The sequence below is a fragment of the Chaetura pelagica genome, unplaced genomic scaffold (assembly GCF_000747805.2).
Source record: "Chaetura pelagica isolate M959 unplaced genomic scaffold, ChaPel_1.0 scaffold344, whole genome shotgun sequence".
In the NCBI taxonomy this organism is placed as follows: Eukaryota; Metazoa; Chordata; class Aves; order Apodiformes; family Apodidae; genus Chaetura; species Chaetura pelagica.
In genome coordinates this window covers 7957310-7975838 of record NW_009953098.1, presented here as the reverse complement: position 1 = coordinate 7975838, position 18529 = coordinate 7957310, and the positions used below count along the sequence as shown (strand labels likewise).

At 39.6% G+C, this 18529-nt stretch overlaps 1 protein-coding gene across 1 annotated transcript in view; it reads right to left on the bottom strand.

Moving 5' to 3' along the window:
- COL4A5 (collagen, type IV, alpha 5) overlaps nucleotides 1-18529 on the bottom strand; it is a 57872-nt gene that overhangs the window by 1870 nt on the left and 37473 nt on the right. The window contains exons 35-53 of the mRNA XM_009997237.1: nucleotides 17414-17512; nucleotides 16373-16462; nucleotides 15531-15670; nucleotides 14463-14589; nucleotides 13152-13232; nucleotides 12716-12814; nucleotides 12093-12143; nucleotides 11170-11355; nucleotides 8575-8583; nucleotides 6639-6647; nucleotides 5151-5284; nucleotides 4690-4762; nucleotides 4472-4543; nucleotides 3970-4098; nucleotides 3726-3824; nucleotides 2278-2490; nucleotides 1754-1931; nucleotides 1065-1179; nucleotides 580-752 (exon numbers count right to left, since the gene is read on the bottom strand). Coding sequence (XP_009995539.1) covers nucleotides 580-752; nucleotides 1065-1179; nucleotides 1754-1931; nucleotides 2278-2490; nucleotides 3726-3824; nucleotides 3970-4098; nucleotides 4472-4543; nucleotides 4690-4762; nucleotides 5151-5284; nucleotides 6639-6647; nucleotides 8575-8583; nucleotides 11170-11355; nucleotides 12093-12143; nucleotides 12716-12814; nucleotides 13152-13232; nucleotides 14463-14589; nucleotides 15531-15670; nucleotides 16373-16462; nucleotides 17414-17512 — 2077 coding nt within the window. The remainder of the gene's footprint in view (nucleotides 1-579; nucleotides 753-1064; nucleotides 1180-1753; nucleotides 1932-2277; nucleotides 2491-3725; nucleotides 3825-3969; nucleotides 4099-4471; nucleotides 4544-4689; nucleotides 4763-5150; nucleotides 5285-6638; nucleotides 6648-8574; nucleotides 8584-11169; nucleotides 11356-12092; nucleotides 12144-12715; nucleotides 12815-13151; nucleotides 13233-14462; nucleotides 14590-15530; nucleotides 15671-16372; nucleotides 16463-17413; nucleotides 17513-18529) is intronic.

Sequence of the window (18529 nt, the reverse complement as noted above, 5' to 3'; positions counted from 1 at the left end):
TGCTGAAATGCTGACTTCAGAGAAGCTGAAGAGAGACTGTCTGCTAGCTTCTTTGCTGCCAAAAATGCCATCTAATTTTTTTCTGCAAACTACTGGAAGAAATTCTTGCCATGGAGGATATGAAACCTCCTTCACAGAAGACTTTTAAAAACAGGTTATATGAGCATCTGCTTTAAAAGGTTTAAATAGAGCTGGCCTTGTCCCTTGTACATCTGTGAAGTATCTTTTCAAATATTTGACCTTACTTAAAGGCCCGACAAGGAAAAACCCAACAAAATCAACCTTTTAGGCTCCAAATAGAGTAAGTACAGTAAGCCTACTTTCAGAGGACGTAATAATGAATAACAATTGACATAAAAAGAATCTGACTCCTTGCAAAACAGAATGTGCCTCAGCAAGTTTTTACATAATATTAAAGGCCTTCCTGGGAAACACTTGAAAAACTGGTTGTGAGGGGAAACAAACAAAATTATTTCCCTATACCCCTGTCAACAAACCTGTTTTGATCTTTGGAATAAATTCAGTTTCCAAAGCTTTAATTCTGGAATAAAGCAATATACAAGAAACAGGTTTTCTTACCTGAACATTTCTGACACCTCTACAGTTGCTAGCCAGAAACTGTATGAATTGGCATAGTAATTACAAGTGCCACGACCGTGGCATTCAATAAACGGAGCTGAGCGGAATTCTTCTAAACAGGATCCAGGGGATGCCAAGGCCTGTCCAGAGCCCTCTGCTCCAGCACTAGTGTGCTGGTGGAGGGGTGGGGAAGAGAAACACACAAACAAGAATCTTACAGTAGGTGCTAAAAATTAAACAGCAAAGCATTCAGCTACTCGAAGAGCCACTGTTAATTCTTGGTTGAGACAATGCTGTGTCTAAATATCAGTTACACTGGGCTCTGGGTACTGGAAAATCACTGTCTATCTTGGCTGCTACAGTTCATCATGGAAGGTAAAGGTTTACAAATTACAACCAGTGTAGTGTTTAACAAACTCCTAAAGCAGCTGGTTGAGGACAGAAGGTGGGTACTAGCCAGTGCTGGAGTAGGACACAGTTCTTACCATCATGAAGGAGTAACCAATCCAAAGGGAGTCCCAGCCTGGAGGACACAAAGGAATCTGAATGGTCTGACTGTGGACAGCTATCACCATAGCAGGAGCTTCACAGACAACACATCTGGACACAGGGGAAGTATCAGAGAAACGTGATATTAAAATATGATGATTAAAATATATTTTATTAAGAATTCTTGCACAGAGAAAGGGAGGAAAACTGGCTCATAAGAAGCTGTCCTATTGATCTAGACACCTACTTCTCACATGTTTTGTAACTGCAATGAGAAAGTATTTTGAAGTGCAAAATTTGCCCGTATTGACACTAACTGCCATTAGGTAAAATACTGAAGCAGCTCCTGAAACAAAAACTGGAAGCTCAAAGTCCCTATGTGAACGCCTTAATCTTAGAGCTAATGGCTCCTATGTTCTTTTTCCTGTTCACAGTGATCCTGCACTGCTGCTGACTTAGGTTAGTTACTCTGTCAAGGAGAGCTCTTACAGCCTTTCAGCCTCTGAGTATCAACTGCTGCATATAGACAGATCATTTAAGACAATGAATACTTCAAAACAAGCTTTTTTCCTAGTATTTCCCAGAGCAAACAATGACAGATTCGTCTCCTACTACCCAACTTTGGCATGTTTGAAATAAATGGATAAGATGAGCTATTTAGTACAGTACAGAAGCTTGGTCTCACCGGCTGATGAAGGGCTGGATGCTTTGCCCAGTCAGTGGCTCCATGCTCATGGGCATGGGCTCTGGAGTTGAGAGCCAGTAGGAATAGTCATTCCTCGATGCAAAATTACAAACATTGTTGATATTGCAGAACATGAAGGGCATGGTGCTGAAACGTCTAAGACAGCTCCCAGCAGTACCTACAGAGTAAGATGCACAAAATGTGACAGCAGCATTTTCACTTCATCACTTTTTATAGTGATTCTTTGAGAACAGTAATTGTGTATCTTCCTCTCCACCTGGGAGTGCACAGCATGTGCTATCAAATTGTCACATGTGGGAAAAACTTAACTTCTCAGTTTTGGTTTACATTCTTCTATCCTGAATTATCACGGCCAACCTCTGGAGGTAGGAGACCTTAGTATGCAATCCCCATCCTCATCTAAGAAATCTCTAAGACTGTTGTGTCTTCAGAGAACCAGAGCATTTGAAGAAGCAGCTACACCCTCTTTCCCCCTAAAAGACAGAGCATTCAGAATATCTCACCCAAATCCTGGCCATGTGCTCTTTCATTTCCTTGCACATATAAAAGTGAGAATCCATCATATATTCTTGTTGTTCCTTGTGGACAGAGTGGCGTATCCCTGGTCTGGCTGTGCCGAGTTATAAGGAATCCATGCGCAACAGAGGCTGTTCCAGGAGGACCAGGTGGGCCTTGTAAACCATCAGGACCAGGAGGCCCCTGTATTCCTCGAGAACCTGTTCACATGAGAAACACGACATACAGGACTAACACTTTTTCTTGTTCTTTTAGGACTAATGTAGCTCTGAAAGGTAGCACAGTCTTGTGATTAAGGTGCTTGTGTGGTGGACTTGGTAGCTGCTAATACTGTTTTCCTCAAGTTATTTTTCTCATGTAACCTTGGTTAAATGGCTGAGGCTGTTATATATAAAGTTATAAAATAACAGTACCACTCCTGGTGTTATCAGGGTATTGTGAAGTTAAATACCTTCAGAGCTGCAAGGCACTAAGGTAACAACTGCAGTGGACATAACAGCCAGTGGAATGAGTCCAAATTCCAAAACATATTAATCAGTGTATGCAGCTTAATAAGATAACATTGAAAAATCTTGCTCGAGATCACAAAAGAAATGGCAGAGTCAGAAACAGAAGCAAGTCTCACTCTAGGGCATGCTGTGGTAACACCTGAGCCAAAGCCCACCAAAATGAATAGAAAAGCTACAGTCAGTTTTGGAGTAGGTTACAAAAAGTGGAAATAGGCTAGAACAACCTTGGGTGAGATCAAGAATGAGCCTTGTGACTGACAGAGGTATAATTTGTTCTTGAACAGCAAAACCACCAGGAAAAATAACTAGAAATACTTAAGAGGATGTTTATTTCACAGTCATTGTTTACATTTTTTTCACCCAAGTAATACTATCAGATTTCATAGAGCTATGCAGAAGAAAAGGAAAAAAGGCATGGATTTTTGTATGTTTCTAATACTTTTTCTTACAAAGTGCAATATACAGCTACTTCATACATATTATCTTTAGAAAATGATCCCAGTGCCCAGTTTGATTTCTCAATGGTAGCCTGATCTCTGCCTTTGCTGAAAGTCTTTCCTTGATTAAGTCTGTTTTTCCCCAGTTGTAATTTCCATGCAAAATTAATATTATTTGACTAATCTCTCTCTTCTTACTATCTTTGTTATCTCCTGTGTGTCATCTGTGCTGCAGGGGGAATGTCATTAAGCTTGAGATAAAGCACTCTACAATATTCTTCAGCAGTGACCAGCAATGTGTTGGTTCCAAGAACATTCTGAAGCAAAGTAGGTTCAACTGCTTGTAGTATTTTTGCATTAAGAAAATCCTAAAATTAATATTTCATTATTATTCCCATAAGGCAAAGATCTCACTTCCCAGTATTAGCCTGCACTTACAGAAGGGAGCATCTCTCTTTCTGCTGGGTTCTTATAGGATAAACACCATACCTGGTTGGCCTGGAAGACCTCTCTCTCCTTTACGTCCTGCTGGACCATCAAAACCAGGTAGTCCATCTCTCCCTGGGTCACCAGGAAGACCAATTGGACCTAGAGTAAGACAAACACATAACTGAAATTAAAGCTTTTGAAATCCCACTAGAGAAATCTTTAAATTGTCTGGGACTCATCTATTGTTTCTTCATGACAAGAACAGACCTTTAAACCAGAACTCTGCAGCCACCTAGGATCATACCTGGCAATCCCTGTGGCCCTGGCAATCCAGGTGGCCCTTTTGACCCAGGGTGTCCTGGAGGACCCGGGGGACCAGGGTCACCTTTCACAACAATGCTTCGTCCAATGGTACCTGGTAAACCTGGTGGGCCTGAGAGAAAAAAACTTAGTATTAGATAAACCAAGGTGGAAGAGAGTGTTAGAAACAGTTCCTGTTACTCTTTACTGCAAAGTCAGAAGCCAAGAGCTCTATCAATGCAAAGAATAAGTGTATAAATAAGGCAAGAAGCTCTTCTCCCTCCCCACCACCCCCCCCAGAGGACAGCTCTTGCAGGGGTTAATCCATGAAGGCTGGATACAGAATATAAAATATGGTAGGATTACTTGTAGGGCTAAAAAGTACAGTCTGGAATTGTTTTTAGGCTGTTGCTCAGTTAACTACATTCATTGCTGGCTGAGACTGTCTCAGTCCTACATCTGTGTAAAAAATTCCTACTGGCAGGGAGCAAGAGTGACAGTCCTACCTGGTGGGCCCGGCAGCCCTTGGCTACCTGTGAGGCCAGCGGGTCCTGCAGGTCCAGTGGGACCCTTCATACCTGCAACATCAAATTCACAGTTACACACTGAAAGAACATGCTGTCTTACAGAACCTGCTGCAGGAATGGCCAAAATCAGGTTTCTTTTCTCCCTGAGGGGCTGTTACTGTGTCTGGAGGTTTTGACTTGAAACGCTAGTTAAATACCTGGGAATCCTGGAACGCCTGGAACCCCGGGGTCACCCTTCATTCCATTCAGACCTGGACGACCAGGATCCCCCTGCAGAAAACAGCATCATGTTATTCACTCATCTCAGCAGTTTCAGAAAAACAGAGAGAAAAGGTGGCTGGGGGACAAATAAGCACAGCTGGGGTCTGCAAACAAGTGCTTTGAAGGGCTGAGGCTATGCATTCTGCTCACTGCACTGGGTGTTGTCAGAGAACACTGTAACAGGAAGAGCCAGGCTCCCATGGGAATGTAATGTGGACATCCTGCCCACATACTTGGGGATAATCAAGGAAAAAAAATTCTCTTTCATGCTACAAGGTTAGCTACCACATTTTGGCTTTTATTTTACTATGATAAACTGCATATGCTGCTCAAATATATTCCACTTATATTGCATTTAAAAACAAACTAGGGGGAAAACTCCCATTTCTTGTCCTACCTGGCGTCCAGGTGGTCCTTGATCTCCCTTTTGACCAGTAAGGCCAGGTGGGCCAGGCTGACCTGGGTTTCCTTTTTCCCCTTTAAGTCCTCCAGTGCCTGGTGGCCCTCGTGGACCTTCTGGGCCTGGTGGACCTTAACATTGCAGAACAAATATGGGTATATCTGTTAGTACACATCAACCATTCTCCCCAAGTTAGTGCCTCCAGCATAAAAAAAAATAATAAATTAAAAGGTATTTTTAGCTTGAATTCTCAGCTCTTATTTCAAAGCTGAATTTGGAATAAACTAAAAGGGATTATTTGTACTACCCAAATCAGGAACCAAAGCTCCTAATGTAGCTGATGAAGAGCAGCAGGTCTTTCCAGAAGGCAGTGCAACTCACCTGCATTAGAAGCTTACCAGTGACCAGACCAGTGCCTTTAGTAGAAGCCAAGAAACCCTAAATTAGATGGTACAAATATCCCTTCTGATGACCTGCATTATATTCACCATCTCTTAAGTGCTATCTTAACAGACTGAATTCCTTTTGAAAGCCAATCTCAACAATGTAAAATATTAATGGGTTTTTGCAGCTAGAATCTGACATACCTATTGAAGGAGGCTGGTATATGCCATCTACTGACTGGTGGGCCACAGGAAGCCCATCATTCTGCCTTGCCCAAGTACTAATCTGAGTTGCAGAAACTTCCTTACGCTGTATGACTTTCCCTCCAACTGATCTATCTTTAGAACTACTCTCTGTAAATCCAATAGAGGAACTGGGCTGGTCTTTAAATATTCTCCCTTTGCTACAGCCACATTAATCCAAAGCAAAGCAGTGGGTTTAAATGAAATGTAGGTATTTGGAGAACTGAAAGATGAGACACCATCTACACAGAAGGTAACTGATATAAATTCGTGGCAAAACCTGTATGCAAGGGCAGCGAGAGCTAATAACATTTGACAAATTAGAGCTCATAATTGCATTAACAAAAGCATCTTTTGGCAGGACAGTGCTATAACACTCTCCCTGTAGTACAACAAATCTAGTGACATTTATCAGGTGCGCAGCATTTTCAGTTTTTCTGCAACCTCGAATAATTTAACTTCTCTGACATCCTCACAGTCTATGTCTGTATGCAGTGGATAACTGTGATGAGCTGTATTTCTGCATGCAAATCTGAGTATAGAATTCCTTCCAACAGTTTTCTTTTTAAATCAACAGCAATTTTGTACCAGATTTCACACACATCCTGTAGCAGTTTCAGCTACAGAAAACGTCCCATCATGCAAGGATTTTTTGTGTTCATTTTGTTCTTTTATACAACTCTTGTACCGTACACATGCAAATAAAAGGTTACCATCTGAGGCACGCTAATCAAACACATACAACCTGCAGGGCAACCACAGTCCTTAAAAAGATAATCACAGAATTACAGGCAAACATCTGTTTCTCTTATATCAAGAGCAACGCAGTAAAATAAATCGACCGAGTTAAGAGTCTAACCTGGAGGACCTGGAAGGATCAGAGTTCACCAAAGCCCAATGATCGATGTTAGAAGGGTCAGACATCACACAGTACAAAACAAGATTACTAGTTAGAAATAGCACAGATGACAGCATATACACTACACAACAACCCATTTCACCAGCATATTTTGTATTTACAATATAATCCACATGCATGCATAAAACCATACATGAATACACAACGATACGTATTTTCAGATACAAGTTATTCTGGTGACTAGGCTCTACTAGGACTAATTTGACACTTCATTTAACAGCAAACTTAAAGCTTTACTAAAGAATGTGTTATTGCTTCAACATTACAGCTGAGGCCTGCAACTGGTTAGTCCTACTCACAAGGGGGTTTGGACTGCATAACCATTTCACTGACAGTATTCAGCATTGTTGGACCTGGAGCTTGGAAAATACGCAGGTAAATTGTGAATGACAACTTACTCTTGAGTAAAATTCTGCTTTGGGCAGAAAGGAAGTGTGATTAACAGAAGGACTTATCACCACTAACTAGGTATGAGGCTACCTGTGAATACAATTCTAGGACTGAAAAGTAGGCTTGCACCCTCTTCAAAACTGTAAGCAGGGTGGACATGGAGGGCTCAAAAGAGCTGCAGATGCTATAAACAAAAATACCTCAGAACTAACAAATTTAGAAATTCTTGTCTTTACTGTTGGCATTGTGTTTTTTTCTTTTCTTGATAAAAATACCCCAAGATGCTAATTTACCTGTTTAAGGTTATTATGGAGAATGGCATGTGTTAACATCCTTAGAAAAATCATTTAAATGTCCTCTTTCAAAGGGTAAGATGGTTGTTCCTACCATGCTCCTGAATTAATACATATTTTACTTCCTCTGCCAGTTGCATCTTTCATGTCAGTGAAATTAATTAAGTCCATCAAAATATCACCATGCAATTTGCAGCTAAAACTACAATAAATACACATCAGGTTTACCTCAAAGCACTGTTTCTTTACATATTTAGTAAATAATTTAAAATACTAACTGTAACGCAGTTGTTAAAAATAATGACACAGAAATTTTGTTGTTACTGTTAAGTACTTATAAGCTATATTTCACTGGTGGGTAAGTTTTGCTATGATTTATAAATCTGTCCAATACTTGTTGATTAATGAATTCTGGTGGGGCACAGTCACAGGGTGGAACAAAACATGAAGGCATTGGTAAGCTCCTCTCAGCACACCGTGCTGGGAGCCCTCTTTGAAAATGTAATTACAGCTTATGTGATTAAAATTTAATTAAAAGGAGCCACGTTCATTTTTTTTTTTACACGACCACATTAAACTAGGATTCAAATACCAGGGGCTACCACATTTGTTACCTCAGTGTTTAGGACAGCACATTAAAAACTTAAACTTATTTCTTTATTGAATTTTGTTGTCAGTTCTTTGCTTTCTGAAAGTCATAGCAAAACCTAACAACAATCATTATTATTAAATAGATACACCAAGTCATTTTCAATCTAGAAAATAGATAGGAAAATAGATAGGAAAACAGATACTAGGAATTTTCAAGAGTTGGCCTGTGCTATGTGCCCATATGCTAAAATTATGATAAGCTTGTGAAAATGACCATGTTCTTACCAATCCTGTTCCACTGCCCTAGTGTGGAAGGTCTGTATGCTCCTTTTTTATTAAATACATGTTAAAGGAAGAGCTTTCCTCATTCCCTGTAAATGTGTTGAACCCCCCATATCTTCCACCATGGGGAGAGCAACACTGTGTGTCCTTCCAACATCAGTCCTACAACAACCTGGAGTCTGAAAGCCAACCTTGAACTTTCCTACCACAAATTAAAAGGTATGTCTGAAAAATGACTCAGCATATCTATATTTAGACACTACTAAATTATATACATTAATTTTCATGCAAAGTTATTATTTTGGAGTTAAGGGGCTAACCTGAGGGACCTGGGAGTAGGGGGTCAGAGTTCACCAAGGTCATCACAAGGGGAAAAACATCAACATTGTTAGAAATATCAACAAGCTAACATATTCAACTAAACCTTTCTTTTTAGATTTAGCTCAATATTCCTTTACATACAGTATGAAAAACACCAAACTATTATTACTCAGAGTAATGAAAATAGACATGTGGAGTTAACAGCAATGTTGTGTTGCCCTTGGAATTGGCTTAATTTTATGATCAATTAATAAATCTGTCCCAACATCATCTATCAATGTTTGTTTCAGGGGCAACTCAACTGAAGTCAGAGAGCTACCTCATATTTTGACTTAATAATTTTTACTAATCTGAGACTGTACCCAGAAGCCAACAACAAACTGTATACACATACGGCTTCTGGTTTTATTTATGTCCCTAGAAGGGGAGTAAGTTGACAGCCACACAGCTGCTTTTATGACTAACTGCCTTACGTGGAAATGTTACAAAATAAGCATTCCACCAATCAACTGTGTTATCATTTGAAACAAAAGGCTGGAGTGCTGATTGTACCAGAACTGCAATAATAGTTTGGTTTATCCACATTAGTTCACACATAACTGAGCAAAACAAATGCTTCACTTTATACATTGCATGCAACAAAAATGGAAATAAGAGAAAGAAAGAGAGAGAGAACATGGCTGAGCAGAATCTCACTGGTTTGTTTTCCTCCTGATAATGCTCATAAAACTGCACAAAATGAGTCTCACCATTCCTGTACCTCCCAGCTGGTTAGAGTCAGTAAGCACTTGATTTATGCACAGATGTGTGAAGAGGATGAGAAGCTTCATAAAAACACCAATGGTAGATCTTTCACAAATCAGGAGCTGCTTAATTTTGAGTTTGGAGATTTCTGTGTAAGAATCTTAGAAATGAAAGTCTATGAACTTCCTGTGCCAAAATTTTAAATGCTGTACCACTCTACATACCTGAAAATTATCTCTGGAAAATGTTGACATCTAGGATGTATTATGCTTTCATTTGGGCACACTTAAATTGCAGGCCCAAGCCCAGCACTCCACCATCTCTTATCCCTTCACTCCTCCTGCTTGCCCAGCTGCAATTCTGACCACAGTGAGCTGAGCTGGGATTGTGTGTCAGTCAACAACTAGGCAGAAGGCAACAAGGCCACATGGAAAGCAAAGGTGCTGCAGGGATGCTCCACTGACTCGTTAGAGCCCCTGGGGCATGGCAGGGTCTAAGTTCCTCCAAGCCAAAGAGAGAAGGCTGCATTCCTCCTTCCACTAACCAAGCAGGAAACAAGGAAGAAATTGTGACTGGCTGTAAATTATTAACCCACTGTGTTGTTCCACACCAGTCCCATAAAAAGCAGGTTCAGGACACAAGAAAATCCAGGTATTTTCACTAGGAATAAAGAAAACCTCATTATACTGCAAACAGCACCCCAGTTGAAGGTGTTACTAATCAAAATCAGATGTTTATAATGACTCATTTTTTTCAATGCACAGTTAGGATAGATGAGTTCATAGTCTACTCTGCACAAGAGAAAAGCTCATACTGCCATTTAGAATAATCAAATATTTCTCAATTCCAGTTCCCGTGAAAGTATTTTGAGAAAATTCTCAATTTTTTTTCAGTGGGATTGCCTCCTCTTGTATCAGAAGCAAGCATGAGAAAAAAGTGGATCTTACAAAAAAAGGAAAATAGTACTTCTCCATTAATATGCAAATAAACCCCTTGTAATTAGCCAATAGCTTGGTTTGAAAGTAGTCTCCTTTAGGGAGATATAAGCATGATAACTGTGGTCAGTCTTCGTGGTGGCAAAGTACTTCTGGACTCAAGATACCACAATAAGCTTGAGCCATAGCTGTGAGAGGTTCATTAAAATTAGATTTTTCAAGAGCAGTATCTAAATGCAAATAAATATTCCATGACAAAATATAAATCAAATCCTAATATATACCAGGGAGTTGCTCAGCAATGTTAGCTCTGTATAGTGGATTTTTTTCATTTCCAGAATTAGTTGGTGCAGGAGCAAAATGCAAACATGGAATGGAAAGGTGACCACGGCATGATGGTGCCCTGAGTCCATGGGAGCCACATGACACAACGGAGCAATGACATGTTACATGACACGAAGGTGAGGAGGCAGCTATCCAATTTGATCATGCTGTGATGCTAGCGTGAATTTGATTTTCATGGCTCAAAATGATGGGGTTTGTTACTTTTGGGTTTTTGTGCACGATGACATTTGCTGATCAGGTGACAATACTGCAAAGGTATCAGATGTTTAGAAGTCGGCACCGTGCTCACGAGGTGATTACTGTGACAGCATGCGCAGAACCTCCCGATAATTAACGCATTCGGTTTTTGCTGCCAGGTATCAGAAATTAATATAAAATGAGGCTGTCTTATTTTTAGGTACTGTTACTTTCGGCAACAAAAACCTCTGGTTGCCCACAAACAGTAAGACCTATGCCATGAGGCTTGAAGTTATCCATCCAAATAAATTGAGAAAGTTTAACAGCTGATGACCTACCAGCAAAACAGGAAAGTACCGGCAGATGTTGATAGGTTATGGGTCATGCTCTTACCTGGCCTTCCTGGAACACCTGGTGGGCCAGGGCTACCTTTAGGACCTTCCAGAGGTGGCCCTGGTAATCCTGGTGGACCTGGTGGACCCTGCAGACCAGGGAAACCCTGGAAACCTGGTTCTCCCTTCAGACCTGGAAGTCCAGGGGGCCCTGGTGGGCCAGGTAAGCCCAGTTCTCCTTTTTGCCCTGTAATATCAAACAGCCATGTTTATCAATACTGTAACAAACTGATACACAAACCAGTCCAAGTGTCTGTTGGCAGAGCCATTTCTCTCTCCTGCAGAAGGTGCAAGTCTGGCCACAACTCACCTCATCTGTGCAGCAAGACAGTATGAAATTGGTCTAACATTTAGAAAAGAGTTAGGGCTAATCTTGCAGGCGAAAGTGCTCTACATCCTCTCATTTTGTAAGCCTACAGGCAATGCCTTCTGTGAAGAAATCTGTCAATAGTTAGGACTTCACTGTTTTTTTGAGACACTGCTGAAAGTTAAGATGTACTTGCAACATTTTCAAATAAGCTTGATGAATTTATGAGCTTTAATACTACTGGAAAGTAATATGTTAGGTTGTGAAATTGCTTTTGAAAATACATCAAGCAGCTATATTTTAATTTTTCATATGCTGGATGAATGCTTTATTTAGTGAGACAAATCAGCAAAATTTCATGCAACACATATACTGTTATCCTGTGTGGATTTATTCTGTCTGCATAATTGTTAATTTACAAAATTCTCTAGTCAGTAACCAGAGTCTTTATTACCATGGTTAATTGAAAACAGTCTGCTGGGAAAATAAAGATGTTATTTAAGTTGTTGCTATGGCATTCATTTGTTGCAGAACATACACCATGCCCTGCTATTTTTGGCGTATAGATACATTTTGCGTTCAACCTTTTTAACAAGGAACAACAAGAGAAACTTTACCTGACAATCCTGGAAGTCCTGGAGGTCCTGGGTGCCCAAAACCTGGTAGCCCTGCAAAGAAACCAATTCAGTTAATAATGAACATTAAGCTTTCAGGTCACCAGAAATAGGAATTATGAGACTGGGAATGAGGCAAGTGCAGTTTGTCTAAATCCCTGATTCCTCGAGACTACCAAGATTCTCATTTACTCACCAGTCTACACCAAAGCTAGGGGATTTGCTACAAAATGCATCTCTGAGTTTCCTAAGTATTCCCATACATTCACAAGATGTTCTTTCAGATTTTGGGTGTTAATACATTTGCATTTTTGCTTTGGGTTTGATCTTTAAGGTAGACATGATGCTGTTTATCCATTCTGTGAGTTGAAGCAATACAGCTACCACAGAATACAGGAACAGGGGCTAGTGTTGAAGTCATACAGTACAAATCTTAAGAGCTGTTTGAAATGTTGTCCTGTGCTTCATTGGCAGCTTGACAGCACCCTTTGTGAACTATTCAGCAGCTGGGAACCAGGGGAGCAGCTTTGAAGGTGTATGGGCAGTTATAGGAAAAATAGGATAGAGAAAGCAGGACATCACAATGCAGAGTGAAGAGGAGAAAACAAACAGGAAGGATACCTAACCTGGTTCACCCTTCTGACCAGCTGGTCCAGGGATACCATCTCGACCAGGCTGTCCCTTCTCCCCTGAAGGACCAGGAGGGCCAGGACGACCAATATCACCTAAAAGGGGGATAGAATACATGAGCACAGTAGCACCTAACCTGCAATAAAAAAAAAAATTCCCCCCCTCTTCCCCACCATTTGAATCTGAAGGTGTGACAATTTAATAACAAATTCACAAGGGTGTATTCTTAAAATTAAAACCTTTCTCTGTCTCCCAGTCTGTCCCCCCTGATAATTTAGAAAAGGTAAATGAAGTGTGTGCAATGGTGTTTGAGCATCCATATACATACAGATACATCTTCATGATGTTATCAAGATAAGAATGTAGGAAGTGGCTTAATGTGTTACGTTTTGCACAGAAGCAGCTGACCTTTGCTGCACTGTTCATGCTCACCTACTGGCCCAGGTGGTCCAGGCAGGCCAGGATTACCTGGAGGGCCCTCGATACCTTTTGGTCCTGGAATTCCTGGTGTTCCTATAAAGTACAGGCAGCTCAATAGAATTAAGCAAAAAATGTCCCAAACTGGCTTTTCAGATCTCAAAATGCTATGAGATACCCTGAGTAGCAAATAAGCTAATTATATCAAGATACTGTATTTATGCTAATTTTGCAGATTTACAGCTGATCAAGGAGATGAATTATAAAGCAAAAAACATACAGAAACACAGCATTGCAGCACAACTGTCCTTACTGCTACTCCCAAGACTGTGTTTTATTAATTGTTGAGTGCCTGTGGCCAAGGACATGGGGAGTCTGGCAGTCTGCTAGGAAACTGCCATTTTAGAGAGAGGGGCTTCTGCCTGACAACAAATTGAGAGCATTTTGAACTGTGGTTGGGTAGTCCTTCCCAAAAATCCTCTTTTCCTTTCCTGAAAAGGGATCTTAAAAAAAATCATCTTAGTTAGAACTTACACTGGGTTCTTACCCCTACAGCATGAACTGAGTGGGAGGCAGGAAAAACAATCCATCTGTTGTGATATGTCTGTTCTGAACAGCATATGAGCCTGATCAAGGTGGTATCTCAATGCTTCATTTTGAATGTTCACAGTTTTTGGGCATCACATGAAGCAGAGGTTAAAAACTGTCAGGTTCAGGCTTTGTCCTCCTCCAAGCTTCCTGCTGCCATGACTACACTCTTACAAATCCCCTAACTTCCTACATTAAAGCAGCTCAGGCATGCTTGTAGAACAGTCTTCATTGCTGCAAATGCAGCATAGCTAGAAACTTGATTTAAATCAATAATGAAAGAACTGACATATTTACATGTTTAAGAGAAAAATGCAAACCCTAATTTCACTATGTTTCAGAAACTTCTCTTTGGAGCATATTTTTAGACAATAAATGCTATTTTAAAAGCCCATTTTCCCTGATAACACCTTTTTTATTGATTCATGAAGGAAAAATGTGGAGCCAAACAGGCATTTTGTGGGTCAGAGGAGATAGGAGTCTGCTGTGGGGAGTGGAGAGCATTAACTCACACAAATGCTACATCCTCTCAGAGCACATGAATAATTTCAGAAGGCACTTGGAAGTGATGCATTCACACACTTCCAGTGACAATTTCAACAGCACAAATCTTAGAAGCAGCAGATGGAAACTTTGAAAGAAGCTGCAACCCTCCAGCAATTACTCACTGTGTTTAGAAGTATATACCAATATATGGAAGAGGGAAAACAAAAACAAAAAAATCTTGTTCAGAATTACCTGGGAATCCAGGAAGGCCTGGTTCTCCTTTTGCACCTGGACTGCCTGGAAATCCAGGCAAACCAGGATTTCCAGGTAAACCTTTACTACCTGGACTACCTGGGTATCCAGGCAAACCAAGATCACCCTAGAAAACATGAAGCAAAAATAAGAACCCAGTCCTTTTAAGATGGATAAGCCCTCCTTGTATGTTCCCAGTCTTATCATCACGAAAAAGATCACCATTCTATCGTGCACACTTCTTACATCCAATTAATATTAACCATCTCACACAAAAAATTAAATGGAAATAGAAACTGTAAATATTTTAAGTTTTCCTCTACAATTCTATATAGAGTATCATAGCTTTTTCTCAGAACTGGCCTACATTAAAGAAAAAAAATGTTCTCTTCTGAAAGAAGAGAAAGATATTTTTACCCATGGTAACAAAAAAAGGAATATGTGGAGCTTTAATCATGCAGTTTTTTTTCTGAATTAAACAACTGCTGCTCACCATCAGTTGTGAGGCATCAGTGAAGGCCACTAGATATTCTCTAGGTCTTTCTGTCACTTTTTTGTGGGTGATGGAAAGGATGATATGGAGAAGTGATAATGCAAATGTTTTATATAGACTTAAAAATTTAAAGCAGCAGTAATCATGATATATCAGTTCCTCTGAAATTTATTCTTAAATGTATATTTTTTTTTTTTTTTTTTTTTTTTTAGAATGAACTATAAAATTAGACATGGGAACAATGCTATTAATTGTATAAATCCCTACCAACTACCAAAATGTCAGTGGGTGCCACAGTGCAGTCTTGGCCATTAACTGAACCCAACTTGAAAGGTCTGGTAAAAAAAAATCTCCTTCAACCAGATGAAATTATATAGAAATATTTTCACCTTTGAAATTAGACATTTTTGCTCCCACTTCAAAAGAACAAACCACAGTCAACCCTGCTTGTTATTAATATATTTTATACGTATTTACAGTTATATATAATATATAATAAGTTATAGTTAAAAAAATATCAATGCAGAATCTCATTTCCTCATGGAATTTTCAATTGAAAAATTTTGTAAATGTACCTTTGGTCCAGGGAGACCAGGAATACCAATGCCTGAGAGACCAGGGTCACCTTTCTCCCCTTTCAATCCAGGAAATCCTGCAGGTCCAGGCTGCCCTGGACGTCCTGCTATTCCTTGGCTGCCTTTAATCCCTGGGGGTCCTGTCCAAAACAGAAATACAAATAAAACTTCTGCAGTGGTTTAGAGAAATAAGTTACAGCAACTGAACAAGAAAGGAGTAACAAACTGACTGGCTGACTTTGAATATCAAGGTGTTTTTATTTTAAAAAACAAACTAAAACAATAATCTGAAAATCTCATAGATTTTTACATGACCTTCTAAGCTTTCTTTTTTTAGTCTTAATTTACACAAATCCAAATATCTCATTCTCAGTATCTAGGCACAATTTAATATTAGAACCCACAGAAACTGGTATTTTTTGTTTCAGCTGTCTTTTTAAATAACATAATTCACTTTCTCCTTCTACTTTTGCTTGTGTCTGATGTCTGTCTTCTGACAGGTGGGTTTACAGAATAATCTTTTTTCTGAACTTCCACGGAGTGGAATCTGAGAAACCAGAGAAGTATGCAGTTACAAAATCTAGATAACTCTTGCTTCTACATCCCTAAGCACTTGAAAATAATATGTATTTAAATAACTTGCTATTTGCATTTTCTGTTTTGCTGGGTATTCCCAATTTCTTATGCATTATTTCAACAAATATGTATGTAGGGCTTTATGTATTCCTCATCTGCTTTGCCATTTAAATATATTATTAGATACCACACACAAGCAGATCTACCTTTCTGCTATATAAAAGGAAAACACTGACTAAGATGAAATTACAAGCACAGATACAAACCTGGAAGGCCCATCTCTCCCATAGCACCCTTTAACCCTGGAGGTCCTGTAGGTCCTGGCTGCCCAGGAAGTCCCGTGTCTCCCTTGATACCTAGGAAATTCAAGGTTTTAATTAATTAATGACAATATTTAGAAGTTTCTGATATTAATGCATTCTCATATGAATATGCTTGTCATCTAATTACAAAGGCAATGGATCTGCCATTTCTTTAGGCCTCATACTGTTCCTACATGCTTTTCTCACCCATTTTTAGTGAAATAACTGAGCCAAGGTTTGATGAGGGCAACTTCTTTGTTTTGAAGACTAGTCTAATGAAATGGGTAAAATCTCAGTCCATGACTTAATAACCATCTGAAACAATTTAGCACTGGTGTGACTTAGTCTCTCTTGAACTGTTCTGCAGAAGGAACACATTGTCTCTCTCTCTCATCTGCAATAGGTATTCAGTAGCTTCTATTGCAGAATTGAATGTGACTTGCAATGCTGCAACTAGTTTGAGTCTGCAGGTCCAAAAAAAATATTTAGAGCAAGACCTACATTAAGCATAGTGAGCAAAGATTCAAGATTTCAGATAAATTGTTACAGCTGCAGGAAGCAGCAGTGCAAAACAGAATTCATTTTCTTCACCCTTGAATTCTTTAAAGCAAAGATGTGGCAACCAGACAGCCCTTGCAATGCATTCATTTGGCCATTTGCTAAGTATGAGTATAATGACCAACAATATAAGAAATAAACATCTGAAACAGACAAGTCCTGGTGGCAGATCCTGCAGTCGTGTTGCTTGCTCAAGCAGCATGCAGGTTTCTAGTCATCACAAAAGCTATCCCAATCATCTTAAAACTGCTTTGGGTCTGTTAGAAGGAAAGAGCTCAAGGCATGCTGTTTGGATAATGATTTTAACTGTCCCAAAATGCTGCTGCAGTTTTAAGTGTAAATCCCTGGACTTTGCTTAGTTATACCTGGATTAACATCCCATGTGATTAAAAACACATGCAAATGTTTACACATCAAAACTGTCCATCCGGGGCCTTGTTTACCTACCTGGCAATCCTGGCACACCTGATGGGCCACTAAATCCTGGTGGGCCTGGGTCACCTGGAAGACCTTGATAACCTTTCTGTCCTGGTAAACCAGGAATACCTCAAAGGAAAAATACACATTTTATTATTATTACTACTACTACTATTGTATGTTTTCTTTTACCTTAAGAGATCAGATGTAGCTATAAGTGAATAACAATCCAAACAGGGATTTTTCTTCAGTATATATAATTCTTCCTAGTTTAGCAAAGAGAAGTATCACAAAACAAAAAATACTGCTGCTGAAAAGTTTAGAATTACTACAGAACAGGAACATTAAAAATAAGTAGAGGAAAATTTAACTTTCTAAGTAATGACAGTACACTTCATTCAGAAGAGACTGTCTTTTTGGATGAGGAGACTCCATGCTCACCTCTCTCTATATTAATCCTTATCATTTCCATACATGTTTAATTAATCACATTGCTACATCAGAAGCACTTTGGTACTGATATATTATAAAAAGTAATGCAGGTATCTAGCAGATTTTTACAAATTCTATGTTCTTATTATCCCATATAATAACTTTGTGCTGCCCTGCAAGCATAAATAAATCTCTACAGCTCTTATTTAATGGGGGAGGGGAAAAACAGAGGGGGGAAAAAAAATAAATATGTGTCTTAGGCTACTACCTAGGCTTCACAGAAATTAAGATAAATTAGCACAGTAATGGCTGGGCCAACATTACAGAAAGGTATTCAAGTTCTCTCTAGGGTAGACTATTTTTACCCTTCTCAAGACTAAACTAGAGTTCAAAGGAGACAACAGACCCTTGGAGGGGGAAGGAGGGGAAGCAAGCCAGAGAGAAAACAGACTTGAGTGAACTGAGAAAACCTCCCAGGCTGCCAGCTTCCCAAGTAGAAGCACACACAGAGATGACATTTAGCTGCAGGGAGGGTAAGCTTACAAAGATACCCAAAGGGAGAATCTGGAGGTGACACATGAGCAGATGACCTGTGCAATTCCATCCTACAAGGCAAAGGCCCAAGGGCCTGCAAGACAGCGGGAATGCAGCCAGTGCAGCAGCCATAACAACTACCTCTCATCATGCTCAGGAATAACACCTAGAAGACTGAAT